Below are 12,190 nucleotides of genomic sequence, written 5' to 3'. Positions count from 1 at the left end.
TGTAGATGGAATTGTGATGCGCAATATTCGACTCTAGGTTGTGCTAGGAAACATCGTAACTATAAGTGAAAACCTTGATAGAAGCGATAATTCTCTCTTATATATCACACCTGTGCCCCGAGGAAGGATCAATATATCTAACCCAAGATATTACTGGTCAATTTGGCAAGTGCTTTGCAAGAAGCACTCGAGTAGTCGCCAGTTTATAAATATTCGCAAACCTGGCCGAGGATAATGCGAAAGCCCGGTATATGTATTCCCTCCGCGTGGCGTTGAAGCGTCTGCTTCCTCTGGCGAAAGCATATACATGTCTTCGTAGTGCTGGACACTAGTACGCAGATGACTGGTTGTTCTGGGAAAGCTAAGAGCTATCGTCGGGATTTATACTGTATAAGTCTATTTTACGAAGATTTGAAATTTAGTGTCACCCGAGTATTGGGCATGACCACAATCACCTGGGAATCTGGGAAAAATATGGGGAATAAATGTAGGAGATGAAAGTGTTAGGCGAGATTTGTGCTCACACCTGGAAAATTTTTTGCCGGTAAATTAACATGAATATTAAGTTCGGTCCAGTACTGTAATGCAACCATCATATAGATTATACAGTCACGCAGCGATCACGATACTGATAACACCATTAGATATTGTTAGTGTAGAAGAGATGGAACCTAGCCAAGAGGTGACAATATCAATTTGCGTCTCGACCTGTGGAACTTTCATGACTGACCTAGGGCTTGAACTTTGTGATGATTCCTTCTAGTTGCATCTGGAATGGACGGATACACCTAGTGCGCTTGAAATACTCTAGAATAAAAGGCTGGCAGGTGCCTCGAATCCATTCGCTTCTGGTCCAGTACGGTCGCTAGATACATTGTGTTTCACTTCTATATATTACCATAAGTACTCATGGCATTCGTCACGTTATAGTAGTGCTTCAGAGAGAAAGCCACCAGCTACGGGTGAAAGGGGCCAGAAAGAGCGACTCAGCAGCAAGGACACGGAAAGCCATCTGCAATTCATTCGCGTCATGTAATGCTAATGCTGAGGCTCAAGTCTGCTTTTCTTGTGAAGAAAGAGATATTAAACAACAGCAATACTCACAACTGCACCATATTTCAGGGTCCAGCTACTAAAAGCAGAATGACTTCACCACGATCCAAATTTTTCGCAGTACTGATAACTTTCTGAATTGCGTGCGCGGTGTCAAGACCCACTGGAATGCCCTCCGTATTATTGAAAATTCGCTGTCCTTCGACCGCCTCTTCGTTTGTTGCGAATGTGCATTCAAGTCGGCCATCTTGCTCCCAATGAACAAGCTCTGGTCCGACCGCAGGAAAGTTCATATCAGGTGATAGTGATTCGGTCGGAGGAATTTGACCATCGTCATCCTGCAGGATGTTCGTGAAAGCTCCACTGTAAACTCCTCGGGATCCAAAACAAAGCGCGGCCGAGCCAAAAGCTTCCACTCCAAGCAGTCTGACAGAGTCATATCTCAAAAAAGGATAGAAGAACCCAACTGCCGTGCCATTACTAGCTATCGATGCAGCAACCCAAGTTGGAAGTCTTCCGCATGCCTCGTTCAGTTGACGCATTGCTTGGCTGCCAATGATGGATTGGAAGGTGCGAACAATCAATGGATAGGGATGTGGCCCAGTTTCAGAGATCGAAATATAAAAGGCGACCTTGAAGCGAGTTGTGGAGGCTTGCATGGCATCGCCCGTGGCCTCGCGTAGTGACATGCTGCCTCTCCTGACTGTTTCCACTGTCGCGCCTATCATTGTGATTCTCTTAATCTCTGCAGGCTGATTAAGGGTGTCATTTGCGCCCATATAGATCCTACAGGCCATCCCTAGCTTCGCACACAAAGTAGCACACTCAATTCCATGACTTATGGATGCACAGGCAGTTATGATCTCCGTTTTGTTCATCCGACGCGCCAACAGTATCTGGCCAACGATATTGTATCTGCTGGGGCTTATGTAGCCGTTGAGATCTTCGCGTTTGAGCCATATTTTGCCACTGCCCGCCAGCTCTGTCAACATATGGGCCTGTTGCAACGGGCTCGGCTGGTTAGGTAAGAAGGTCCAGTACTCTTTCCAGAAGCCAACATCATTCAGGGATTTGTGAAACAATGTCGTAAGTTCTTGCAGAAATCCGATCTGGCTCTCTGGTGCGTAACGTCCTCCAAAGCTACCAAATCGACCAGTCGTGATAAGTGCATTCTCGTATGGTGTATGCCAATGCTCCATTTTGGTTTAAACAAGTCGAGATGCAACTAGAGGAACCTTAAGTGCGCGACCTGGCTATGAAGTAGGAACTGTCTTCCAAGCTTCTGCCAGTTTTAAAGAGTAAATTTATTATTTCGACTAGTTCCCAGTACAGTAAGGTCCCGGACCTGGAATCAATTTCTCAGTTTCGACTAGTGAAATAACTAACAATCGGGAAGCGACAACAATTTAATCTTTCATCCGGATACAGATTGGAAGATTTCCAAACCAAGCATGATACTCTAGCCGTGTACTTTATCTTCAATCACTGCGGGGTCAAGATACTCAAACACCAAACGCGTCAAGTGACGCACAAACTTGATTCACCAACACAGCTATGTCTATGCCCCAGGTGTAATTGCCTTGATTGATGAACTAGTACCGTACAGTCATTTCCTTTGATACTTGTCTTCATCTTCTTCAAATGTCGATGTAATTCTCTTTTCCACTTTTAGGTTGGTGGCGCTGGGTGTTAGCTAGACTTACTGTCTCATACCCCGGAGGGCATGCTGATTTGAAAAAGTGAATATTTCCATGGCGGCGCCGATTGAAAACGATAACGTGTACCACCTTAGAGCCGAACCGCATGGGAAGCCTGGGGAATATCGTAGACATGCCTTTGACCTTAAAGGTTGTGTCCGCAACATGTCAAGCTTAGTTTCCAAGATAGGTGAGTGATTAATCCATATCTGTAGCAGATGTGATTGCAGCAAGCTGGAAGTGCGATTAGTGTGTGGTGTCTGAGTAAATGAAGAACAAACATGATGCTATGCCAATACAGTTACTACTTACTAACTTTATATAACTGACCAATGCACGGACAGACTAGACAATTATTTGATTCCTAAAACAGAATCACGATGCAAGCCTAAAGCGCATCAAAACTAGGGGTACATGGCGGGTGCAGGTTCTTAGTGAAACGATCAAATCCTCAAGTACAGATGGGCAAATGCGCTCTCCTGAACGACTGAGCCGTGACAAATCCTCCAGGCGTCTATAAGTACCGTTGTGCTCGTCCAGTGTAGAGAAAATACTGACCTCAAAACAACGACCTGAGTACGTCCACAAGCGGCTGTATACTCAATGGCCAGCTATCGACCTCCTACCCCAATGCCCAAGGCTGTAGAGATGGATCACCCGGTATTGCCTCCACTGTCCTATGATATAGTAAATTATTGTCTTAGCTGACCGGTTACAGGAAATTCTTCGCACGATTGCGACGCTCAACGCGCGTAGTGTGCGCGCGGAAAAGATTATCGCGAAATATGAACGTGAGCTGGCCATAGAGCGACAGTCACACCGCGCGACCAACAAAGAATTGTATGAGACATTCAAGGTCGCCGAGCTTCTATACAACGTCAACCGTAAGCTTGGTGCTGCTACGGACTACATCTTGAAACAACAAGGAATGCCGCTAGACGACTTGGAACCCAAATCTGTCGAAGCGTTGATCAACTCGCTGGTACAGCAAGCTGAAGACGTACCGCGGCCAACATCCGAGGCTAATGGCGAGCAACTTGCTGAGAGTGCGGGTTCCTGTCAAGGAGAAATGAACAGTACAACCATGTGACAGTGGATATTGGCGAAACCTGAGACAAAGACCACATTCAACTGGTGGAGAGTCGATAGTACAGTATGTAACGGCAGAAATGAAGATGATTGTTTAGTCGTAATTTCTAACTCTCTCTGTAAAACTTCTGATAGAGTACAGTAACGCCCGTAACCGCCTTCCATGCCGGAAACGAAGAGATTCTCTTTCAAACCCTAATCACATGATCCGCTAAATCAGATATGACTACTTTCGTATTTTAAATCATGTTCCGGTGTTGTACGGATAGGTTCAAAACGAACAAGAGCTGAATGTACAATACTGTAAAATTTACACCCACTACAGCAAACGATTCTAGTGCTGACGTCATATACTTAAACCAAAGGCATATATAGTAGAATGATAGGTCCTTAAACATGACCTACTTGTAGCTACCTTAACCATGGGGTTCCCAAATCTTCAACCAATCTTGCAAAGCCTGCTGGATTCAGGTAGGTACTCAGACCTGACGATATCATGCGAAGGACAGAAGTTCCAAGTACATCGAGCGATAGTCTGTTCCCAATCACCCTTTTTTGACGCCGCAGTCAACGGGGGATTCAGAGTAAGTGCGACAAGACTTTGCCGTGATCACTACATATGGCTAACCATTTTTACAAGGAAGCTTCGTTAGCACATGTCGATCTACCCGATGATGAGCTAGCAACTATTCAACGGGTTGTCTCTTTTCTATACCTTCAAGACTACGAAGACACACATAGCTCGCACTTTGAAAATCGAAAGTGCGCTTCTGGTAATGATATGGAACCTCATGCAGCTATGTGGAACAACCTCGGAGTGTTCATGGCGGCCGACAAGTTTGACATATCGCCTCTAAAATTGCTTGCGAGATCTCGGATTATGGATTGGATCGACAAAAGCGCAATGAGATTTCCATTAATTGTCCAGGAAATCTGGGTCACCATTCCGCCTCTTGAGACCGAGCTTCGAGACGCCATAATTAAGTCAATTTCATGCCACGCGCAGGAGTTTCTCACTTACGACGAAAGTATGGTGATCATGACGGATCTACCAGATATTACCATTGCAGTGCTGAAGAAAATTGCCGAGGAAAATTGTTCACTCAAACTCAAGCTTCAACAACAGCAAAAAAGAGTTGGGCTGCCTCGATGGTGACTGGACGCGGAGTGGGGACGCGGGGGGGGGATTTATATGTAAGTTTACTGTGCATACATATCCACTGGCACGACTTGCAAGACATGATCATGTCGCCTCAAATATATGTTAGTCCTCAAATCCAACGGCGTTATCTGGAAATGACTTAAAATGTCCCAGATTCAGTGCCCCAGACCTCTGAAGAGGGGAGAATGCAATGAAGAGTAGTACCGTAATTCTGCTTTGTGACACCATATTTCCAGGGAGAGCTGCAGTCAAAAGTAATACCATATATGCCCATGTACATCGATTTGTCCTGGCCGCCCGATGTGTCTAATAAAGCTAACATGATAACGACGAATACTGTATGCTCAGTCGCATCTTAGATCCACATATCTTCTGTATTCTTCGAGAATACCAACATTTCGCTGATACCTCCAAGTTATTTGGGATGTAGATGGCGAAAATTATATTGATTGCCATTGATACATATTTTCAATCAGTACACTAGCCTGGCAGGGCGACAAATGGACTTGGACATGTCCTTTCCTCTTTTCCGAAGGGTACGACTACTCTATGCAAATTTTTGATAACATCATGACTACATAAGCTCAAATACAGCTACGAAGAATCATAAAGTTTTTTCATGTCGTAGATCGTAATTATCCGTGAAATGCAGACTTTTGCATTTGCTTGTAACCAATCTAACAATGATTGTTACCAATCTTCTCTCCAAGGGCTAGAGTTGTCAAAGGCCATGTACTGCATTAGTAGGGCGTACCGCTGCGTAGAATCTAGGTCCCTAATTTTTAGCTCCCTATACTTCTTACGCGTATCATTAGCCGGGTTTGTACTATTACATGTCCGTACATAACAATGTACTACACTTTACCATGTGATTAGCATAGAAGGCGACGTCACGGTACAGTAAAATATTTGCTGCCTCACTGTACCATTCGGCCTTGTGACGGATCCTTAAAATACGAAATTAGCCATATATGGCTCAGCACTACATGTGATTAAGGTTTTAAAAAGCTCCTCTGTTGTCCGACATGGAAGGCGAAAGCGGTCGCCACTGTACTGTCGAAAAACCCGCAGGCGGTTTGCCATAACGCTCTTGGATATCTAAACAATTGGAACAATCCTAATTCGTTTGTTGCGCTACTATTGTACATTAATAGCTGTTATTTTTACGTTGGAGCTGCCACACGCCCGACTTCCGCTCGAAGACTGTATTGGGCCGGCCTTGGGTTGTGTAGATTATTATCATACAGTGAATAATTTTTCCTTTAATACTTCTGCGTCACTCGTTCCAACAACGATAGGCGATTGATTGAGCAAAGTCTATAAGGCCTCTAGGCCTATGCGCAGTTATCTCCATGCCGGAGTTTAAGGATCCTTATCATTCGGTTCTAGGCTAGTGCTGTCTTCTTTCGAATGCTGACAGTTACGCAAAACCGTCGTCGCTGCAATGATCCCTTCTCTCGCCCGTCTCAGCTCAAACTCAAGCTGGTCGACTGAAGACCTAGATTCCTGTAGTTCTTTTCCAAGATTGCAGGTCTTTTCCTGCCACTCTCCGTCTTTGCGGAGCAGCTGTGTTGAGTATGCTCGGGTGCTTTCAAGCTCGATGGCGAGAAGTTGTTTTTCGTTTTCCAGCTGCCGGATTATCTGCGTGAATGACGTGGAACTAGCCTCGGGAGATTTGTGCTACCCTTGTCAATTTTCCGGTTTCACGACGCCAACAGTAGAAGAGACTTCAGATACCCACCTTATCACTTGATGTTGTGCTATGCTCTGCGCATTCCGGTTGGTGCCTCTGTGGGGTCACCGCTTCGAACGACGAGCCAACCTCCTCTATAATTTCTTCGTAGCGGCCCACCGTGCCGTTACCGAGAGTTTTGTCCAGGAGATATTCCTTACCCTGCAATACAGACCACGCGTATCCATCCTCAAAAGGTGGGTGTAAGCGCACATGTTGAGGGGGACTAACAGGCCCAGCCGTTCATCTGGAGGTTCCGTCAGATTTTTGTAGGATGTTTTCAGCGGGCTCTTACGAATATGGGCTGCTAAGGCCACGCGGCATTGCTGCCTGGCCCGGGCGCGCCTCTGGTTGCTCGTGAGGCTCATTATGACAAAAGCGTATCTCTTTACCCGATGACCAGATTTATTGTGCCATATGTAGGTCTTTCTCAGTGTCAAGTGGTATGGTGGCACAGGGCCATTAGCTATATGTATGCCGTTGAAATAGTCACTTAGTACTATCCGAATTTATCAGATCTATCCATTTCCTGTGTGACTTGCCCAATTAATTCGTCATTTGACTCTAATCACCTTTGCAGCAGTAGCTCGTCTACCGTAACAACCTCTTTAAACGCCATTATTCGATTGAACGCTTGAAGGCTATTTCCATAGCTACTATACAGTATTAGTCTGCTGAATAGTAGAACTGAAAAGAGGCACCAGCCATTATCCAACTAAGTCCGTCCCGATAGCTTCCGTTGTTGGACTACGTGAAGAAACTTTAGGGCCAGGTTAAAATCCTGGGAGAGGCTATTTTGTTTGGCTGCTGGATTTACAGTGAATCTTACTAGAAAGTTGAGGTCCTTCAGAATACCCTTCAAAGCCTGCTCGTACCTGTTCATCGATCGCATTTATATCTAACGGATTATGCTATATATAGACCAACCGACAATCCATTCTGATAGTGTCACATCGAAGCTGCGGGCGTCTTCCATCCGAAGCAAGAAGCATCATACAAGCGAACGCGTGTAGCGACGTCCCTCTGGTGGGATAAAGAACTCTGGATGCTCCGCTCCATCGCATTCATTCATTTCTTCCTAGTCCTTCAATCGCAAATGGCCCGAATTTCCAATAAACGGATGTGCCAGCCCAAGCAGCCCCCAGACAGCTCTCGCTATTTAGACTCTTCATCTTACACCCCACCTGTGCGAAAGGGAAAGAGGAAACATATTGAAATCCGTTCTCTTCATTCTCAGCGATCTTCCAGGAATGGTTGGCCAGTTCGATTGGGTACAGGAAGCCGGATCACATTGCGATTGACGCATCGGAGACATCAACGATACCAGGGCCGTGGTGATGCAGAAAGAGATAGGAGCGCACCTTTGTCTGTCACAGATCCCAGCGGTGGCGTGGACCATGAAGATGATATGTTAAGTAAAGGCAAGGATCGAGAATACTGGCTTCGACATCTCCGCCCTCGGTCTTCCCGAGACGTGAAGCCTGCAAAGGCGAAATCCTGCTAGGAAAACAAGTCTAGCGGAGACTATGCGGCTTAGCTGAATCTACCTGGGCCAGACTGTTGTATTAAACACTGGGGATATTTTTCCGTTATGTTAAGTAGAAATTGATTATTTGTGACTTGGTTTCCTGTGCCTTTCGACAAGGAGATCGCTACCCATCCAGACGAACCCCTGACGATGCCGGAGGCTGGCACAATTGTACTGTAACTGAGTTCATGGTCCAAATCCGTCTCCTAGACCAGTTTCAGGCAGTCGAACCAAATTTCTTTTTCTTGATTTGTATATTTTACGTTCGGAGACGACCAATCAGGAACACACCTTGGAAGTTTCCTTGGCACAGTTGTCCAGTGACCTGGAAACCATTTTCCAGCTGTTGGCAGGCATGACAGCACTCCCGCATAGCAGCACATGCTAGATCGAGCTGCCTCAGGAAAATGAATTCATCACCATGGTTTGGCCCATTGTGCAACGTTAATTTATGAGATGAATTGGCAGAGCTCACATTCAGATAGGTTGAAGGCCAATGGTGACTGACACATCTGGATCTAGCATTGCATGGACCAAAGGGTAGTGTAAAATCTCGAATACAAGTCCTGCTTCTGTCGCTTTACCTCCAGTCAAAATTGGCGGATACATTGTCTGATATTATCTCAAGGATGTGTATTTTCTCTTCCTCGCCCTCGCAACTGCTTGCGTCAAGGCTAATTCAATACGTAACGTGGTTGTTACCAACATATCATTTCCAGTATGTTGTCAAGGTAAACCATGCACCTATGAAAGGTTCTCTTTTTTGATTGTTCGTAGAAGATAGCGCCGATAGCCCACTCTAACGGTAAGAATCGGGTTGCTTCGTTTACTCCGGCCAGTAGTAAACTTGTATTCCAACCTGTACGCACTGCCTTTTTCACAGCGCAGTATGGCGAAGGGGCATGGGGAGTGGTTTATCGCGCGTTCGACTGAACGGCTGCTTACATGTCTCTGCGCAATTTCAGTGCTGTGACTTGAAGGGGTGGAACGTGAGTTAAAAATTATGTTTGTGTGATTTTTAGAGGAATTGAAGGCCGCGGTATCGTTCTACGGCAATAACGGGTCCCCGGCGCGCCCAGCTTACTTGTTCCATTCTAACAATATGCAGCCCTTTCGCTATAAATGCCTGGAACAGTGGACCCGTGAGTAGCTAGGGATGAGTTGACGAAACTTAGGGCTAACTTCAAGGCGGTTCTGGCCGCGGAGTGAAAATTGCCGCCGCAAGAGTATGGAAAACCAGACCCATGGGGATATCTATAAGTTGAGGTGCAGAATAAATAATCACGTCTGTTGTGATACATAAGGCTGATGCAGACTAGGAACTAAGACGCATGTTTGGAAATAATTCCTCCACGATGTACACGAAGAACCAAGTTGGTACCCAATCAATCACCTTTGACCTCAGGTTGTACATAGAAGCTCTCGCATCCCCAGTAGGTCATACAGTAGATGAAGCAACTAAGTATCATCCACAATAATCGCCGATCGCGCAACTTGTTGTAATGCAAATACGAGGTGGGTTGGGTCTCCTTTGTTGTGGAAAAGACAACCTGAACGCTAATACTATGACTGCCCTCACTATATATACAACAGATATTGCAATTGGACTGGTTACTACACACTGAGTAACTCTTTCCCGGCACCACCCCCAAGATTTGCTTACAGGGCAAATAATGTATTGAGAAACCCGCATCAAGGTAAGGGGCGGAGTAATATGCTATCTGCCTTATGTCGCCATATAGTACTGTGGCCATTAAAGTTTATCAATTAATGGATAAAGAGTAAACTTTAATCATACCTGGCAGGCCACAATGAAGAACCTTCCTGTTACCCATCATTTCTTAAGCGGCTTGCTCAATATTTTATCCAGGCTACAGCCTTGACGGTGGGAACAGGAAAGGGTTACGCAGTATGCATTGGTCAAACCAGTATGGAGAATAACCGTATGGGTAGAGATATAAATATGGCTCTCCCTATAAACCAAGCCCAGCAGCATCCATACACCTAACGAAGGCACCATGGACAGTCCCAATCGTGAGCTGGATGCGCAGCCCAGGCCACCTAAAGAACTACTGTGCCCACCCCTGGAGCACCAAGGCGCTTTCAGTATCTGTCCGTCAGAACCACCCACGGAGCAATGGCCGGTAAGTAAATGCTACAAACAAACTGTAAACCTATGCTCATGCGTTTCACAATAGTCGCCCGAGGGGATATTGCCGCAAGACACCCTCCTTCAAGCTCTCGACGAACCCTTTCAACTGTTGGCTGAAGAATCTATGCGATCAACTCAACCCAGCGCGCAGCAGGCTGCAGAGGCTTGGAGGCTTTACTCGACGCTATGTGCAGCTTACAATGCAAAAAAGGCAGAGAGCCAGCACCTTGAAAATGAGAACGAGGCGCTTCGCATCGCCAATATCAATCTAGTTGAACAGCAAAGAGCGCTAGAGTGCCACCACACTGATCATGAGGCTTTGATTACCTACTACGGGCAAATATTTGATAAAGTGAGGGGGAAATGGCGGGTGTCATAAGGGACTGGGAAAGCCCTCTTACTGAGGCTACTCCAGAGAAGGTTGATGAAATCAACGAAGAGGCATCTCGGAACACTTAAATAGTGTGTGATATTTCTGCGGAATCTTTACGTTATATTGTACAGTATTTCCGGAATTCGGTGTCACCCCCGGCACTCTCTCTTTGTTTCTGGAACCCTAATGCCAAGAAACACTAAACTACTTTTGGAAGAAGCTTGTTGAGCCTCATTGGTTTTGAAAGGGTTTTGAAGATGTATCGTAAATTACCGGACTATCATAATAGCGGGAAACATGTTTATTACCTGTAAGGCCAGAAGCTGCAACCTGAGTGCCCCACGTCCACTTTCCCAATACTCACCTGGTTTCTTGGTTGGCACTTCCACTGGCGGCAACGAACCATGGCTCCCAACCTAGCCAAGGCTACTCTCGTGTTGATTCATGATATGATTGCCAGTAATGAACTAACTACCTCGCAGATGGCGAAAGCTGCAGGCTGCAGCAAGCGCGCTATTATCAGAATCCGGTCTAACCTGCGACTATTCGGTAGTGTCAAGGCCCCTCCTATCAAACCTGGACGGCCACAGAGCATCACTCCGATTATGCTGGAAGCCCTATGTGACCATCTACTCGACAAGCCGGATTTATACCTTCATGAGATGGAACTATTCTTTTTGGATGAGTTCGAAGTATCTGTACCAAAGTCTACGATCAGCGATGCCCTGCATCGCAAAGGGTGGTCTAAGAAGACAGCTCGACAGAAAGCGAAAGAGCGTAACCCAGATTTACGTGATGATTACTGTCACCTCATCTCAGAATTCAGCTCTTACCATCTTGTTTACGTGGACGAATCTGGGTGTGATAAACGGATAGGGATTAGAAGAACTGGCTGGTCTCCCCTTGGTACAACACCCGTGCAAGTGTCGAAATACCATCGCGATCAACGGTATCAGATTCTCCCTGCATATACACAAGACGGGATTCTACTTTGTCGTGTTTTCCAAGGCGCGACAGATGCGTTATTCTTTGAAGGTTTTATTGAAGAACTCCTCCATCACTGTGGAAAATATCCTGCGCCTAAGTCAGTCCTTGTCATGGACAATGCATCTTTCCATCATTCTGAGAAACTCGAGCAGATGTGCTTTGATAAAGGAGTCAAACTAGTCTATTTGCCCCCGTACTCACCCGACTTGAACCCAATTGAAGAGTTCTTTGCGGAACTAAAAGCCTTCATTCGGCGCCATTGGCAATCTTACGCCGAAAATCCGGATCAAGGGTTCGACTACTTCCTCGACTGGTCTGTTGACAAGGTTGGGGCAAAGGAGCAGAGCGCAAGAGGCCATTTCAAAAACGCAGGTATTGATATTGAAGATATCCAGTGAAAGAGTTGACATAGGAACT

The 12,190-nt window shown here is 45.8% G+C and overlaps 5 protein-coding genes across 5 annotated transcripts; 3 read left to right on the top strand and 2 right to left on the bottom strand.

Annotated features, from left to right (window-relative positions):
• Window positions 1-1,118: 1,118 nt before the first annotated feature.
• Window positions 1,119-2,252, bottom strand: N7516_000637 (uncharacterized protein; the record flags this gene model as incomplete). The annotated part of the gene is made up of 1 exon (XM_057213359.1): window positions 1,119-2,252. The coding sequence occupies one exon, from the start codon at window positions 2,250-2,252 to the stop codon at window positions 1,119-1,121; it is 1,134 nt and encodes a 377-aa protein (XP_057075242.1).
• A 1,101-nt stretch (window positions 2,253-3,353) lies between these two features.
• On the top strand, window positions 3,354-3,840 carry N7516_000636 (uncharacterized protein; the record flags this gene model as incomplete). Its single annotated transcript, XM_057213358.1, has 2 exons — window positions 3,354-3,410; window positions 3,469-3,840. The coding sequence occupies 2 exons, from the start codon at window positions 3,354-3,356 to the stop codon at window positions 3,838-3,840; spliced, it is 429 nt and encodes a 142-aa protein (XP_057075241.1).
• Window positions 3,841-6,363: 2,523 nt separating this feature from the next.
• Window positions 6,364-7,057, bottom strand: N7516_000635 (uncharacterized protein; the record flags this gene model as incomplete). The annotated part of the gene is made up of 3 exons (XM_057213357.1): window positions 6,364-6,681; window positions 6,743-6,959; window positions 7,029-7,057. 3 exons carry the CDS (start codon window positions 7,055-7,057, stop codon window positions 6,364-6,366), a joined length of 564 nt encoding a protein of 187 aa, XP_057075240.1.
• A 772-nt stretch (window positions 7,058-7,829) lies between these two features.
• N7516_000634 (uncharacterized protein) lies at window positions 7,830-8,237 on the top strand (the record flags this gene model as incomplete). Its single annotated transcript, XM_057213356.1, has 1 exon — window positions 7,830-8,237. One exon carries the CDS (start codon window positions 7,830-7,832, stop codon window positions 8,235-8,237), a length of 408 nt encoding a protein of 135 aa, XP_057075239.1.
• Window positions 8,238-10,279: 2,042 nt separating this feature from the next.
• N7516_000633 (uncharacterized protein) lies at window positions 10,280-10,792 on the top strand (the record flags this gene model as incomplete). Its single annotated transcript, XM_057213355.1, has 2 exons — window positions 10,280-10,405; window positions 10,460-10,792. The coding sequence occupies 2 exons, from the start codon at window positions 10,280-10,282 to the stop codon at window positions 10,790-10,792; spliced, it is 459 nt and encodes a 152-aa protein (XP_057075238.1).
• Between the last annotated feature and the right edge of the window lie 1,398 nt (window positions 10,793-12,190).

Source organism: Penicillium verrucosum (genome assembly GCF_028828655.1).
Source record: "Penicillium verrucosum strain IBT 35672 chromosome Unknown utg000001l_segment0_segment0, whole genome shotgun sequence".
Lineage (NCBI taxonomy): Eukaryota > Fungi > Ascomycota > Eurotiomycetes > Eurotiales > Aspergillaceae > Penicillium > Penicillium verrucosum.
This window is presented reverse-complemented; position numbering and strand designations above follow the sequence as displayed.